Consider the following 17,442-nt stretch of genomic DNA (forward strand, 5'->3'; position numbering starts at 1 on the left):
AATTCGATTAGGTCTTTTAACTGAATGTATCATTTTCGTATTTTACAAATCAAATTTGTACTTTACCCTTTCATCTGAATAAATACCACTGGTGCAAACTAAAATGAAATTAAGGAAGTGACATTTTTCCTTACTTTAAAGTGAACACAAAGAAAGGTAAATACATTTTTGTACATTTGTATATATTGCAACATTTCACTCACTTTTCTGGTTAAAATAATAACAGGAAGCCCTTTTTAAATACCAGGATAAAAACAATGTTAAAGTACCAGTGGAGTGCGCTGCTTTCAGAATTTCAAAGATACACTTTAAGCATACTTAAGAGTATTTAATGATTTCCTTAATGCAATTGAATAAAGAAGCTGACAGATAAATGAGCCGTGTCACGAGAAAACCAACATAATGGGTTTGCGACCAGCATGGATCTAGACCAGCCTGCGCATCCGCGCAGTCTGATCAGGATCCAAGCTGTTCGCTTACAACTTTATAACAAGTAGAGAAACTGATAGCGAACAGCATGGATCCTGATCAGACTGCGTGGATGCGCAGGCTGGTCTGGATCCATGCTGGTCGCAAACCTATTATGTTGGTTTTGTCATGACGCGGCTCAAATTATCTTTAAGTACATATACGTGTACCTAAATGTCAGCCTGACCAGTTTAAGAAATTAGACATTATGTATTCAGGAAAAGAATTGAGGTATCCTTATACGCCTTCCTGCCTACTCGACCCACTCAATTTGACTGAAGTGGACAGCCAAAACAATTGGTGTTGCGAATTCAATGCTTAGTGGCTATTTAAAAAAGCACGTTAAAAAGGAAGATATTAAGTATGTACTTTTAATTTTATAGCAGCACGACTTCATATTCATGCAAAGTATCGAGCATATCTAAAAATACAATATTGTTAAGTGAACAATTTTCACATTGCAAATGGCACTTAAAATCCACGTTAGTTAAAATATGCGTTAGTCACGCAGTAGAAATAGTGTGATAAATACTTCAAAAACAACCATAAATCAAAAGTAACATGTAAGTTATTACTTGAATATTTTTACTTTTATTAAAAATTTTAGTACAAATTTCTCAAGTTCGATTTCCTTGAAATATTTTGGCTTGTCTGGAGGCATGAAGCTTTAAAGATCACATGTACATGTATATCGCGCGCTTTTAATTATTCCTTCTATTCAAAATACAATATTTATAGCTAAATTAGAAAGTAGCAAAGGCCAAATGTCGAGCTGGAGTTGAATTTTGGGCTAGCAAGATTCAACCTTTTGTAATGAATGGAGAACCATTAACCTTTTTGTTTATTTCAATACAAGTCCAATTAACCGGGAAACAATTAAACCATTTGTATATTTCAATACAAATACAATGAATTAGGAAACATTAACATCTGTCTATATCTTAATAGAAGTACAATGAATAGGGAGCCATCAACTTCTTTGAGCTTTTCTGTACAAGTGTAGTGAATAAGGGAACCATCAATCTTTGAGTGTACTTTTTACACATGTGCAATGATAGGGAATCTCAACGTGCAATGAATTTGAAATTATCAACATATAATTGTAATGTACAATCACGTGGAATTATTAACATCTTTCTGCATCTTAATAAAGGTACTATAAATGTGGGGACCATCAACCTCTTTCAGTTTTTAATACAAGTATAGGGAATGGGAGAAACACCAACCTCCTTGCATTTTACAGTACAAGTTCCTTTTAATGCGGAACCATCAACCTCTTTGTGTATTTTGATACAAGTGCAATGATCGGGGGAACAGTCAACGTCTTTGTACATATTAACACAAGTACATTGAATGGGGGAACAGTCAACGTCTTTGTACATATTAACACAAGTACATTGAATGGGGGGACCATCAACGTCTTTGTACATATTAACACAAGTACATTGAATGGGGAACCATCAACTTCTTTGTACATATTAACCCAACTACATTGAATGGGGAACCATCAACGTCTTTGTACATATTAACACAAGTACATTGAATGGGGAACCATCAACTTCTTTGTACATATTAACCCAACTACATTGAATGGGGAACCATCAACGTCTTTGTACATATTAACACAAGTACATTGAATGGGGGAACCATCAACGTCTTTGTACATATTAACACAAGTACATTGAATGGGGAACCATCAACTTCTTTGTACATATTAACCCAAGATACATTGAATGGGGGAACCATCAACGTCTTTGTACATATTAACACAAGTACATTGAATGGGGAACCATCAACTTCTTTGTACATATTAAACACAAGTACATTGAATGGGGGAAAACCATCAACGTCTTTGTACATATTAACACAAGTACATTGAATGGGAACCAAAAACGTCTTTGTACATATAACCACAAGTACAGTTGAATGGGGAACCATCAACGTCGAATGGGGAGAACCATCAACTTTCTTTGAACATATTAACACAAGTACATTGAATGGGGGACCATCAACTTCTTTGTACATATGAACACAAGTACATTGAATGGGGAACCATCAACTTCTTTGTACATATGAACACAAGTACATTGAATGGGGAACCATCAACTTCTTTGTACATATTAACACAAGTACATTGAATGGGGAACCATCAACGTCTTTGTACATATTAACACAAGTACATTGAATGGGGGAACCAGCAACGTCTTTGTACATATTAACACTAGTACACTGAATGGGGGAACCATCAACGTCTTTGTACATATTAACACAAGTACATTGAATGGGGGAACCATCAACGTCTGTGTACATATTAACACAAGTACATTGAATGAGGGAACGATCAACGTATTTGTACATATTAACACAAGTACATTGAATGGGGGAACGATCAACGTATTTGTACATATTAACACAAGTACATTGAATGGGGGAACCATCAACGTCTTTGTACATATTAACGGGAACCATCAACGTCTTTGTACATATTAACGGGAACCATCAACGTCTTTGTACATATTAACACAAGAACATTTAATGGGGGAACAATTAGTGTCATTGTACATATTAATACATTCAAGTAATTGTACACTGAATGTCAGCTTTTCACATTTCTTTCAAGATGATCACAATTTGCAAGTTTAAGGTTTCAATTGGTAGAGAAAATCTCCCCATCAGTTCATTATGTATTCAAAGGACTTGAAATATTTTGTTCTAAAATAAGAAATAACAATAGTTTGTTAACTGTAAGCAACTGTATTTATTTCATAAAATATATATAATGTGAACACATGAAATATGCTTTATATGCGATAAAATAACAAAATACAATGTAGTATCAATAGGTAGTTAAATATGGGACCTACATAAAAATAATATAAAAGCAGATAATGTGGTGTATTTTGTGCAATTATCCTACAGATAAAACATAACAGTGTGTGTTCAAACAATACAAAACAGTAGGATGACTTAGATTTAGTAAACTTAACCCTTTTGTCTCTGACATTTAAACAAACCACACCCATAAAGTTTGATTTAGATTAAATGTTTATATATATATATTTATCAAAAGATTTAAACTTTTTGTATTCTCTCTTAAGTTTGCTTTCTGTTTGTTTGTTTGTTTCATTTTACCCCTTTTCTCAACAGTATTTCATTCATATAGGCAGGTAGTTTCCTAACCATCGTTCCTGGAGAGTTACACCAGTAACTATCTTCCTCCGCGCTTAACTACCAAAGCATCTCCCAGGGATCGAACCCCCACCAGAGAGGTAACTGGATTAGAAGTCATCGACTCTAACCCATCGACCACAGAGGCGGTTAAGTTTGCTTCAAGTTTGCTTTCTGAAACAAACCATTAATGTCATTTTAAGGAAACATGGCCTTGACCCTTATATGGCTTGAAATCAGGATCCCTAGATTAACAGGTATACAATTTGGCCATAAGACCATCAAGATAAAGTTTCACCTATAAATAAGTTAGGTGATTTAAATATAAATCCCTCACATAAAATACCTATCTTTGAGTAGTCAACACTTAGTGTAAAGTTGTTCAGTTCCATTTGTAAATTTTTGCGTAATAAACTGTAGGTTACATAACAGAACCAACTTTAATCAATTATTTCCTCAATACCAAATATACAATAGTAACTTGTTTTTTTTCTTTCTTTCTTTTAAAAATACTGTCATTCAGTAGTCAATAAATATAATCATAACAAGAGCTGTCCGTAAGACAGCGCGCTCGACTTTTTTATTGCTTGCCAATAAAAAAAGTTTTTGCAGTAAAAGGCAATACAAGAATCTCTGTATTTTTAAAGTGAACAATGGCCATGAGCATTAAGATATTTAGTGAAGAATTATTTTACTGAATTGTGTAACTTGTCCACCAATCAAATAGGCGAGATAAAATGTGAAATATGCATATACTACTGATTTTAATTTCAAGTACAAAAAGAGAAAAATAACTAGTTGTTTGATACCCTTGAATATTACAGCAATGTTTATATGACATAATTTATGGTAAAGTGAACAAGTGGATAGGAATGAATTTTTTTAGATTTTTTAAGTTTTTCAGTGCTTGCCTATAATACAAAACATTGACAGTTAAGGGCCATAATTCAAATAAAATCTTTGACAGAATTACCTTCTCCTGGACATGTTTGGGAATCATGATTGTAAACAAGTATTCCAACTTTCAAATTAATATCTCAAACAGTTCAGTCAAAAAGTGGACTGGTACTAAAAACTTAACCAAGATTCTAAGTCGATAAAAGGCCTTAATTTTTAAAACAAATCCTTGACAGAGTTACCTTCTCTTGCGTACAGATGGGGGTAATGATGTGAAATAGCATTAAAAGTTTCAAAGCAATATCTCAAAGGGGTTAAGGCAATAAGTGGATTTTACCCATATTCAATGTATTTTCTAAGTCAAAAAGGGGCATAATTCTGTCAAAAACCTTGACAGAGTTATGTCCTCTTGTCTGTTGATGAAGGTCGTGATGGTAAACAAGTATGGTCAGTTTCAAAGCAATACCTCCAATGGTTTTGAAATAAAGTGAGGTGGTACAAAAAACTTAACCAAGCTCAATACACTTTCTAAGTCAAAAAAGGGCCATAATTCTGTCAAAAACCTTGACAGAGTTATGTACTCTTGTCTGTAGATGGAGGTTATGATGGTGAACAAGTATGGTAAGTTTCAAAGCCATACTTGTAATACTTCTGAAATAAAGTGGGGTGGTACGAAAAACTTAACCAAGGTGTGACGCCAACGCCGACGCCGGGGCGAGTAGGATAGCTCCCCTTTTCATAGAAAAGTCGAGCTAAAAACCCGATATCTGTATAGTTTTATAAAAAAAAATGGATTTATCAAGAAAAATGTACTATGAATAGCTTTAAAAAATAATCCCATGAAATAATTAAACCTTAATCTCTTCTCCAATTCCCTTTACACAATGACCATTATTGACTTGTTATCCCAAAAATATCATTAAAAAAAAAAGAAACTTTTCAGTTTCTTCAACTTGATATACATTTTCCTTGCATTTTATCACCTGTGACAAAGTTTTAACTGACATTTTCTAAAATTTCAATAAATTTGTAACAGCCTTACATATGGTTACATGAATAAATCATAATTGCAAAAAAATAAAAAATCTATGCAAAAGCATGAACAATAAAAAAAAAGCAAAAATAATATTAAAAAAATAAATTAGATAAAAAAAAAACACAAAAATATAAACCCTTAGTCAATAATTCAACACACAGTAATGACTCAGACATTGAAAACCCCAGCAAAATTCATATGGATAACAAAGATGATAATTACATAAGGTCATATCTTAATTAACCCTAACCCCACTAGTTATCTTAAATGGAATTCCCCACCTTCAAATCTGGATAAAAACCATTCATCTTTTTTAGGGAAAATTTCAAAAAACTGCAGACTGAATATACAATGAACAGTGCAGACCATGATCAGACTACATGAAGTGCTGGTTTAGGTTAGTCTGCACTTGTTTCATGTATATTTCATGCTTGTAGGATGAGGATTTATAAATATGAATTAACACTCCATCAACAATGAATATATCCTAAAAATCTCAAAATGGTAATGTCATAACTTTTTTCGGATTTTCTTTTTTTCAAAAATATCAAAGTACTTTTTTTCCATACATGTTCAGAGGGAACTTTTGTCCATTCATGCACAAAAAGTGCCTTGTGTCCATACATGTTTAATGCCTAATTTGGTTCAATTTAATTTTACAATTCATGGAAAAGCACATTCTTTGCATTGTACTGACACCACTGTAGTAAGCATGGTTAAAACATACTAATTTTCACCACATTGTTATGAAAGCTTGAAGTATTTTTGAAGCACTCTTGAGTATATTAAAAAGAACAAAGCAGTACTGGAGTCAGACGAGGAATCACGATCGTGACCCCGCTACAACTCAAACCAACAACACCCGTTGGCAAGCACCTTAACAACCAGACCTCCATTACCTGTTATCACTTATAATTTGTAGATGATATTGAGCAGTCTTGAACAATCACAGAAAAATGGAGAATATTGTCACCTTAGTGCAGTAACTGGTTAAGTCCTATTTAGTGTCAATAGTAGTTAACCCATTACTGCACTGAGGTGATGAGATATGCAATCAAATTTTCAAGTAGCACCATCAGGTCGGTCATGAAAATCTCTAACATGCCACTGAAGAAACATTGATAAAACAAACAAGGGCTGTCAAAAGGACAGCATACTCAACTATTCTCAGTGCTTGATAGTAAAACAAGAGCCTGAAAAATGTAGAATTTTCTAAGTTTAAAAAAGGGTTATAATTCTGTTGAAGTCTAAGTTAGTTAGTGTTATGGCTTTTCGCTAGTGACTTAATATATTTTTGAATAAGTGTGTGATGTTTTAACCCATTTCCTTTAGTATTTTTTGAGATAACAACTTGCACATAAAACTTTCACCAAAGTGTGACAGTGACACCCACATCCACCAATGCCAAATATGGGGTGTTCTTATTCCTTGAATATTCGCGGTAAAACATAAATTCTTATTTTCCCTTACATTCATATTACAATGCAGTCATTATAGATACTGAAATAGCTGGACATACTGGCCAAAATCTGGATTTAAATTTTTCAATGATGTGATTAACAATGCATTTTAATTTAAATGTATCAATCATGATAAATATTTGAAAATTAAGGCATAACATTTATATACAACAATTGCATTATAAATATACATTTCCATCAATCACTTCTTACTATCAAATGATAAAAAATCAGAACATTAGATCTATAACTGTTTCAGATCAATTTAAAAATTTCAATATAAAAATAATCTATAAATAATCATATATTTCTTATTCTTATTTTCCCGCCACAAATTGCAGCCATTTTACTTGTATTGTTACATCAACACAAACTTATTGTACAACTTACATTTATGACTAACTCAATATCAATGGACCTTTCCAGTGTTTACAGTTTTATGTAAATTGGTTAAATTGTTATCCGACTGCTATACTGAGATAATTCATAGTCACTAGTTGACCTGGTTTGCACAAAAGAACACATGGTTATGTTTGTGATACTGTTTGTGAGCAGTTGACAATGCAAGTAGAAGGGGTTAAAATTAAAGGATTTTGTTTTTAAGTTAAATAATTATCTTCTCAGATTTTGATGTACAAGTTGACTATCATAATCAATAAAGATACAAAATTCCATGGACGTAACAATGGACAGTAAATATGTGTTAAAATTTTAATTTATACCTGCTAAAATGTGACAAAAAAATTTACACAAAACAATAAAGAGGCAAATTTTGTGGCAATATACACATGTTTCTAGAGATGTCGGATTTGATTTCTTTATGTGTGAAAATCATTTCTTTATATATACAAAAAAATATTTGAAACAGTAGAAAACACATGACAGTAGAAAAATATCAGAAAGTTATAGGATTTTTGTGATGTTTATCAAAATAAAATGAGCTGCGTCACGACAAATCCAACATAGTGCGTTTGCGACCAGCATGGATCCAGACCAGTCTGATCAGGATCCATGCTGTTCGCTATCAGTTTCTCTACTTGTTATAGGGTTTGTAAGCAAACAGCACGGATCCTGATCAGACTGCGCTGATGCGCAGTCTGATCTGGATCCATGCTGGTCGCAAACGCACTATGTTGGTTTTGTCGTGGCGCGGCTCAAATTTCATGCAACATTAAACACCAACATTACTAAAAGCAAATAAAACAAAACACAACAAAGAAGGAGACAAACATCAAACTAAATGATTTGACATTACAAGCATAGTTCTTATGAAAATTTTATGTTTTCAATAAAAAAAATAATCAAATTAAATGATATGGTAATTTTCTTTATGATACCAAAAATATCACAACAAAAGTTTTATCTTATAATCAAAGACTTTATAACCAAAAATATCATAATAAAAGATTTTATGTTACTACAATCAAAAACTTTATTACCAAAGATATTGTAACAAAAGATTTTACCTTATAATCAAAGACTTTATGATCAAAGTTATTATAAAAGAAAGATTTTACATTATAATCAAAGTCTTTATAACCAAAGATGTTATAAGTTTTTTATTAACAAAAGATTTTACCTTATAATCAAAAACTTTACAAATAAAAATTGAACAGAAAAAATTGATTTCCTTCTAAGAAAGAAAATGCGCAAAAACTTAATAAAAGCAGTCAAATCACTAGTTCTGAGTATTAATAAATCACCAGTATCATCAACAACATTATCATCAACATAAAAAGTCTAAAGCTAGCAAATAAAGTAGTAAACCAAATTATACAGATAATGCATGAAGAATCAAAAACATGAACTTACCATATTATTAAATTAAGTGCTGATATATGAATGTTAAATTAATGAGGGAAGACTAGATTGAATAACAAACCAAGACTTGAATATGGAAGTAAAAAGGTTAAAACATTAGTTCCTTCTTTTTTCCATTGTTTAACTATTAAGTAATGTATGGATTTTTATATCAAAATTTTATTTTTCTCTAAATTGATATTTAGAGTCTTAAACAAAAATTGGAATTTCTTCTTTACATTAACAATAAATCTGAAAAAAAAACAACAGAAGAGTAATCCTGATGTACCAATCTATTAAAGAGTCACTGAATAACATCACTGCTTCTAAAATGGTTAAAAAAGTAAGTTTCAATAGCTAAAAATAATACAATTTAAAAAGACCATTAAACAACCCCAATAAAGAGCTATACAATTTCACCAAGTTTATGCTAACAGCATGCATATAAAATACATAATAATAAAAAATTAACAGTGTAATAAAGTGTTTACTTTACAATTACTTCCACCAACTATTGAATAACTAACTATACTAAATAAATACCTTACAAGAATGTGAATATCAATGTAAAAATACTAAGGCAAATATCAGCAGATTAAAGTATGTGAGTTTAATAATAAAATATCTTCATATGCCATCAAAAATGATGTAACCTTATGCATTAGTCATTTGTAGTAACTCAGTACACCTCATCCACTCCCTGTGAATCCCACTCACCTACCCTCTGAAAGGTTATGGGGATAATCAAAGGAAGTGATGACCTTTGCTTTTTACTTTTAACTTGTCCCTACAATGTTCTGGTTTTGTTGTTTTCAACCAAAAAGTAGTAGTGTAGTCTTACCTGCAGCGTGAATTATTACTACAGGGAATTTCATTTTATCTGATTTACTCTGCATGATTTAAATTTTCATCACTTTGGTAATTTCAAAGTGATGATTCCATTTTCTTTGGGGTTGAGCAGATGGGTAGGAGGGGCTCATGGTCTATGGTTACAAATGACTAATGCATTCAACAGTTTGCTAAAATTTTATAAATTCTATGAAAAGTGGATAATCAGAAAACTTTATATGTATGATATAATTACATTCATAACTTGTTTTTAAATAACTGCGGTATTTTTTTATTTTTTTTTTCATTGCACAAATTCATAAATCATTTGACATGAAACCTACATCTACCTTTATCTCATAATATTGATTATAAATATACACAAATCTTTATATATCAACTATATATAAATTTGATCTTTGTCTAAAAAAAACTTTATCAGATCTATATCTTATTGCATCATATCTAAAATTCTCTTATAGGTAGTAAAACTATATAAAAACACAATTATATCAAAACAATTCATTTATATTCCTAAACCCTTTAATTGATATCCAATTAACATCTTCAAGCAAAATGCTTTCATAACTAAATTTAATGATGTCAGATTTTTTTTATAAAAAAATATTTTCGATCCATTAACTTCTGTCTAAAGTATATTGTTATAGTATTCCTTGAATATTGAGAATTAAACAGCCTGTTGTCAAAAATGGCAAGCTACCTTTAAGATAAAACAACTTGATCATCGTGTCTATATGGCAGAGAGGTTTTTTGTCTGAGTAATCTCGACCACGAGTTTACCAGACCGTATCTGGTCCCCCTGCTTGCCACGCCCTACAAGTCCCACTGACTGGACCGACCTGGTACATTCATCAGCACTGATAAACAAATGTTTGCCCATGTATGAATCCCGTAATATGTTATTATTCCAGATCTGAAAATAGAATATAAAGTCAAATCTTAAAATACTGTGAAAAGTTCAGACCTAAAAAAAGAAAAAGAAACAAAAACATAGGGAAGTAAACAACATATTTCATAATCTATTTTTTGCTGATATTTATATCATTTTAAAAAAAAAAAAAAAAAAATAAAAAAATTCCCAAGTCCGTACCTTGTGTTCAAGACTATTCAACTTTCTGATATCTAAACAAGAGCTGTTGGTAGGACAGCACGCTCGACTAAATTCTTAGTGCTTGATAGTAAAAGAACCTTGATAATGAAAAATTCTAAGTTAACAGAAGGACAATTTTTTTTTCTTTAACTCCATGATACAGTTATAATCCTTGGGGAGAGAGTCCTATAATGCTTTCAAAGAAGTGTATAAAATTTTAACTTGTTTCAAAGCCAGATGTCAATGGAATATGAAAATATCAGAGGTGGTATGCAAACTTTAATGTAAATTCTAAGTCAAAAAGGGGCATTCTGTCAAATGCTTGATATATTTTCACCTCTGGTCTACAGATTGGGGGCATGATGGTGACCAAGTGTGCACAGTTTCAAAGCCATATGTAAATGGACTTTGAAAATATTTGAGGTATTACAAAAACTTTAACATAAATTCTAAGTTGAAAAAGAGGCATAATTCTGTCAAAATGCTTGATAGAGTTACCTTCTGCTGTCCACAGGTTGGGGTCATAATGGTGAATAAGTGTGCAAAGTTTCAAAGCCATATGTCCATGGTCAAAATATTTGAGGTGTCACAAATTTTTTAACATAAGTGGTTACGCCGACACTTGGGTGACTAAAATAGCTCTACTTATTCTTATTGAATAGTCAAGCTAATAAAAAGAACATTTTGGGGCAGTTTTTGTAAAAAAATATTTGAAGTCAACACAAACATATTAAAAAGTTTACCAAATTCAAAATGATCATCCTGGTCTGTCCTGCCACTAATTACTAGGTGACCATGTGCTTGTTTGTTTGAAAAAAAGTTAAAGCAGCATGCCTCCAGATTTATGCTTAATCTCATGAACATTTTGAAAATGTATTTGAAAGTAAAATATTGTGTAGTGAATAAAGAAATTAATTTACACCTTGCAAATTGCACTTACAATCCAAGTAATTTACTAAATAGAGGTCAAATTATGCAAAATCAGCCCTCAGTTAGTTGTGTAGTAAACATATGGTGATAAATTATTCAAAATCAGTTATTAATTGCACATAACATGTAAAATATCACTTAAATCTTTATTTTCCTTAAAAAAATTAAATTGTTAGCTAATCCAATAGACCATCACTATTCTTTAAATTGTCTTTATATAAGATCATTAACAAAAATGTCTTGAAAGTATATTTCTAAAATTAGAATTAAAAATTCATATTAAAAATGTAAACCTAGTCAAAATAATAATATTTCAAAACACAATATATTTGAGCTGCTAACAGTTTCTCTACTTGTTATAGGGTTTGTAAGCGAACAGCATGGATCCTGATCAGACTGTGCGGATGCGCAGGCTGGTCTGGATCCATGCTGGTCGCAAACCCATTATGTTGGTTTTGTCGTGACGCGGCTTATTTACAGCTTAATTGAAGTCCAAAAGTCTTAAAAAAAACATCAATATGAAATTTGTAATCAAAACGTTATGCAAAAAATGATAAAAAAGACAATCTTAGAACAAAATCAAAATCAATTTTTTATGCCATAATTTATCAGACTTTTCAATTTTCAATTTTGGGTCATTTTGCATAATTAATTAAAATTACTGTTCTGCAAAAACAGGAGTGAGCTAATGATCTGATATCCTGCATACAAGATATTGATCCAGACTTTCATAAAACGGTACAAAAATTCAGTCCCATCATATGATACAGGGATTTTTTTTTTTTGGGCTTATTTCATAGCCGTTATTGGGTCATATTCCCAATTGAAAATAGTATATCATTTTCCCAATTCACAGGAAAAAATTTCCAATTGAAAGTAACAAAATAAAAATATTGAATAAAAATTCTAAAATCTTTGCAAATAAGGGCTCCTTAACTGTAATAGTGCTTAAATATTTGAAGATGCCATCCTAGACAGTAATTGTTTGCATCCATTGAATCATGTTAAAATTTCAATCATGCATTTTTTCCAAATTTTTAACAAAACACCACTGAAATTCCCAATTCGATGGCCCCTTGGGTATGGGTCATGTTCCCAAAATCCTAAAAAAATTCCTGGATCATAATATCATAAAACTTCCATACTCAATGAAAGCACTGTAATATACAGACCTGAACTTTAATGGGATTTTTGAGGGGATTTTTTCTAAAGAAGATGGCTCCTTGTTTCCACTCCGGGTTACAGGTGTCAGTTTGAACATTTGTAGTCACTTTCTGTCCCTCACATGATATGATACAATATGGATCAGCACCTGAAATTTCAATATAAAAACATCATGTTTTCATACTGACAAGTGGGAAAACTTTTTTCAGTCATTTTTTTTAGCATAAATACATATATATCATGAAAATCTTTTTTTCTTCTTTTTTTTTATCGAGTTTTATGTTGCACAAACATAGTATATTTATTAAGTCATATAGCAACTTTCCAGTTTTACTGGTGGAGGAAGATTTTAGGTGCCCCTCTGTGCATTATTTCAGATATAGAAGGGCAATTGAGTAGAACTACCAAAATTCCATAAGCTAGCTGGATAGCTTTCTCACATGAAAAAATTGGAAGACGTTTTCGTGGCTTGAAACTTACAGCGGTGACTGGCAAGTGGTATCATCATAAAAATAAAATTCTAAAAGATCTTATATTTAATAGTGTGGGGTATAAAGTTCTTACAAGCACAGGCTTAGTACAATTTTGGAATAAAAATATATTTGTGTTAGGAAGCCAATTGACAATTTCATGTAATGGTCAGTAGATACAAATATATTTTCTTTTTATGGGGGGCTTTTATTTTGCACCAACACAGTATAGGTGATTTGGCAGATTTCCCTTCCAGTGCAAAACTGGCACCTGCATAGAACCTTCAAGGTTCCGTAAACTAGCTATATAGACACAAATAGATGACCATATGTATCTAAAATGAAATTATAAGGGACATTTCTCATCCAACAAAGCTGACATAATCCTATTAAATTTTAAATAATAGTTAACTGCAAAAGTAAATCATTCTACCCAGGGGCCCGTTTGTGCCTTGGAGGGGCACCGGAGGTCAGTAAAGCTGAATATTTGCCATATGGCCTCTACTGTGTTAGTGTGACATAAAACCAAACTGAAAAAAAAGAAAACAAAAACTAAGGAACTAAGATTTTAATCAGACTGAGTACACTTACCATCTCTCTCCTGCTTCTCAAGGCCTTCAGCTTTGAGGACTTTAATCTGAGTTAACATTACAGGTTGTTTAGCACAGCAGTTCCAGAAACTTCTCTGAGGCTTATCATGGTGCAGCTCCCTAAAGATAAACAAAACAAATATAGTATGCTCACAGTCGGAACTGATAAAACTTAAAATGATAGAAAATAACAAAAGCTGTTAGTAGGACAGTTTACTTGACTATTTTCAGTGCTTAAAAGTGAAACAAGAGTCTGAAGATGTAAAAATTTCTAAGTTAAAAAAAGGGCCATAATTCTGTCAAAATCCGTGTCAGAGTTATGGGGCAACAACAGTGACCTCATATTATACTCTCAAATAAGTGTAAGCAGTTTCCATCCATTCTCTTCAGTAGTTTTGGAGATACCAACTTGCAAGCAAAAACTTCACCAAAGTGTGACGGTGACACTGACGCCAATGCCAGGTGAGTACAATAGCTCTCCATATTCTTCGAATAATTGAGTAAAAAAAATAATGAGTTAAATATTTTTTCCTTACACTCCTGTTAAAATTATTCCTGCAATTATTCCTGACAAATAGAGATACTAACCAAATTCTAGATTTAAATTTTGCAAAAGTATGCAAAAACTTAACCAAAGTGTGACACGGGCGCCTAGGTGAGTTCAATAGCTCTCCCTATTCTCCTTATAGTTGAGCTAAAAAGCTGACAGTAAAAAAAAGTAATAACAAATTCACAAAACAAATTGTATTAATATTAAGGAAAGACAATAAGTATATTATATTCCTCAAAGTGTAAGAAATATCAGGATAATTAACTCCCTTTAGTACAGATTTTTGTATGAAGAAGAAGGAAAAATTATTTATTATAGTGACTTGCGATACATGTATATAGTACAAACAATATAATACAAATACAGAACATCAAACAAATCGCCCAGCCCCATGGACCTGTTAAGTCACTGTTAATAGAACAAGAGCTGTCCGTAAGACAGCGCGCTCGACTTTTTTATTGCTTGCCAATAAAAAAAGTTTTTGCAGTAAAAGGCAATACAAGAATCTCTGTATTTTTAAAGTGAACAATGGCCATGAGCATTAAGATATTTAGTGAAGAATTATTTTACTGAATTGTGTGATACCCTTGAACACTGCAGCAAAGTTTGAAATGTTTAAGTCAAAAGAGGGCTGGTAAGAAAAGAAAAAAAAACTTTTTTAGTGCTTGCCTATAATACAAAACATTGACAGTTAAGGGCCATAATTCAAATAAAATCTTTGACAGAATTACCTTCTCCTGGACATGTTTGGGAATCATGATTGTAAACAAGTATTCCAACTTTCAAATTAATATCTCAAAACAGTTCAGTCAAAAAGTGGACTGGTACTAAAAACTTAACCAAGATTCTAAGTCGATAAAAGGCCTTAATTTTTAAAACAAATCCTTGACAGAGTTACCTTCTCTTGCGTACAGATGGGGGTAATGATGTGAAATAGCATTAAAAGTTTAAAGCAATATCTCAAAGGGTTAAGGCAATAAGTGGATTTTACCCATATTCAATGTATTTTCTAAGTCAAAAAGGGGCATAATTCTGTCAAAAACCTTGACAGAGTTATGTCCTCTTGTCTGTTGATGAAGGTCGTGATGGTAAACAAGTATGGTCAGTTTCAAAGCAATACCTCCAATGGTTTTGAAATAAAGTGAGGTGGTACAAAAAACTTAACCAAGCTCAATACACTTTCTAAGTAAAAAAAGGGCCATAATTCTGTCAAAAACCTTGACAGAGTTATGTACTCTTGTCTGTAGATGGAGGTTATGATGGTGAACAAGTATGGTAAGTTTCAAAGCCATACTTGTAATACTTCTGAAATAAAGTGGGGTGGTACGAAAAACTTAACCAAGGTGTGACGCCAACGCTAACGCCGACGCCGACGCCGGGGCGAGTAGGATAGCTCCCCTTTTCATAGAAAAGTCGAGCTAAAAACTTCATTTATATAAACATAGACAATCGAGTTGATTTAACGTCTAAAGAATAAGTATATGTGAATGGTTTTAAATTTTTAAAACGTTACACCTGCCTAAACTTATCATTATTGTGTATATAGTTCGATCTTTGAATGGTGATGATAAGCTTTCCAGAAAATCCTGTGAGTTTGAATACTAATGAATATATAAGGACATATTTGGCAATGACACACTGGGTCGGGGGTCAATTTTGACCCTAGGGGTTTCATTTGAAGAAACTTGGTAGACATCCACTAGAAGATGTTTCATGCCAAATATCTAAGCTCTAGCTCTTTTGGATTTTCACAAAAAGAATTTTTAAGTTTTTACTTTATACATATTTGGAAAATCAATGACCCCTGGGGGGGGGGGCCAATTTTTACCCCAGGGCTTTTATTTCAACAAACTTGGTAAACATCCACTAGAAGATATTTCATGCCAAATCTCTAAGCTCTAGCTCTTTCCGTTTTTTACAGAAGACTTTTTGAGATTTTTTGTAAAAAAATATTTTGGTTGTTCATGTGAACAACTTTGGTAGAGCTTTATACAAGAAACATTCCTGCAAAGTTTCATCAAATTCGGTCATGTGGTTTAGGAGGAGAATTTCTTTAAAGAAATTGTTGACGCACGGACAGACGATGGACGACAGACAATGGGCCATCACAAAAGATCACCTTGAGGACATTGTCCTCAGGTGAGCTAAAAATTGTACTGTAAATTTTCAGCAAAAAACTTTTCTGTTTAATGCGAGCTGAATTTGTCAGAAAACATGACTACACATTTACAAACCAATCAAGTTAAGTAATTAATATTCAGAAGTACAAATGGTACAATAATTTTTACCTTACAAACTATATTACAATATTACTTACTTAAACTCATTAGCAGCCCCAGTGTAAATTCTAAACAAGAACCCTTGCTCAACACCTGCTTCGAAAGTACAAGCTAGAATCAGATACCGTCCTTTGTCCAGTTTAAGTTTCTGGAAGATTGAGCGACTATCTCGGAAGACAGTGTTCTTGATGACTTCTTGGTATGTGTAATCATGTATCCGATGATGACGATTTTCTTCAACCTGCAAAAATTACAAACTAAGATCATTACAGTTAATCCGTTTCACTGCCAGTTTTGTTTTTTAAACCGCATCAACACTGTTAAGGTCATATGGCAACTTTTCAGCTTGACAGGTGGAGGAAGACCTCAAATACTTTATTAAGCCATTAATTAAAGATGTTTGTTGTACCACCGATATAAGTCAGTTCGCCATGGCATGTTTAACAAACTGCTTTTATCTCATTTTCAATTGAAATACCAAAGTATTTCCAAACTTTGGAAGTAAATTTTGCTTGTGGAATTATATGTTGGTTCGACTCCTTTTCAACCTTTAAACCTAGTGTATACTATTCAGTGCACTCCGGATACAACAAGATTGTCCGGACTTCACATGATTCCTCGTTATAATCGGGTCTCATTATAACCAAGACAGAACAAATTGAGAAATCCCACACCGTCGAGCATCATTTAT

At 32.3% G+C, this 17,442-nt stretch overlaps 1 protein-coding gene across 2 annotated transcripts in view; it reads right to left on the minus strand.

Moving 5' to 3' along the window:
* Positions 1–8,364: 8,364 nt before the first annotated feature.
* Positions 8,365–17,442, minus strand: part of LOC132756160 (calpain-5-like) — a 33,153-nt gene continuing 24,075 nt past the window's right edge. For both annotated transcript variants that reach the window (XM_060747157.1, XM_060747156.1), the window contains exons 9-12: positions 16,790–16,992; positions 13,924–14,042; positions 12,871–13,010; positions 8,365–10,591 (exon numbers count right to left, since the gene is read on the minus strand). In XM_060747157.1, the coding sequence (XP_060603140.1) occupies positions 10,409–10,591; positions 12,871–13,010; positions 13,924–14,042; positions 16,790–16,992 (645 nt within the window). In that variant the 3' untranslated portion in view covers positions 8,365–10,408. The remainder of the gene's footprint in view (positions 10,592–12,870; positions 13,011–13,923; positions 14,043–16,789; positions 16,993–17,442) is intronic.

Source organism: Ruditapes philippinarum, unplaced genomic scaffold (assembly GCF_026571515.1).
Source record: "Ruditapes philippinarum isolate M1 unplaced genomic scaffold, ASM2657151v2 ctg452_1_1_1_1, whole genome shotgun sequence".
NCBI classification, from domain to species: Eukaryota; Metazoa; Mollusca; class Bivalvia; order Venerida; family Veneridae; genus Ruditapes; species Ruditapes philippinarum.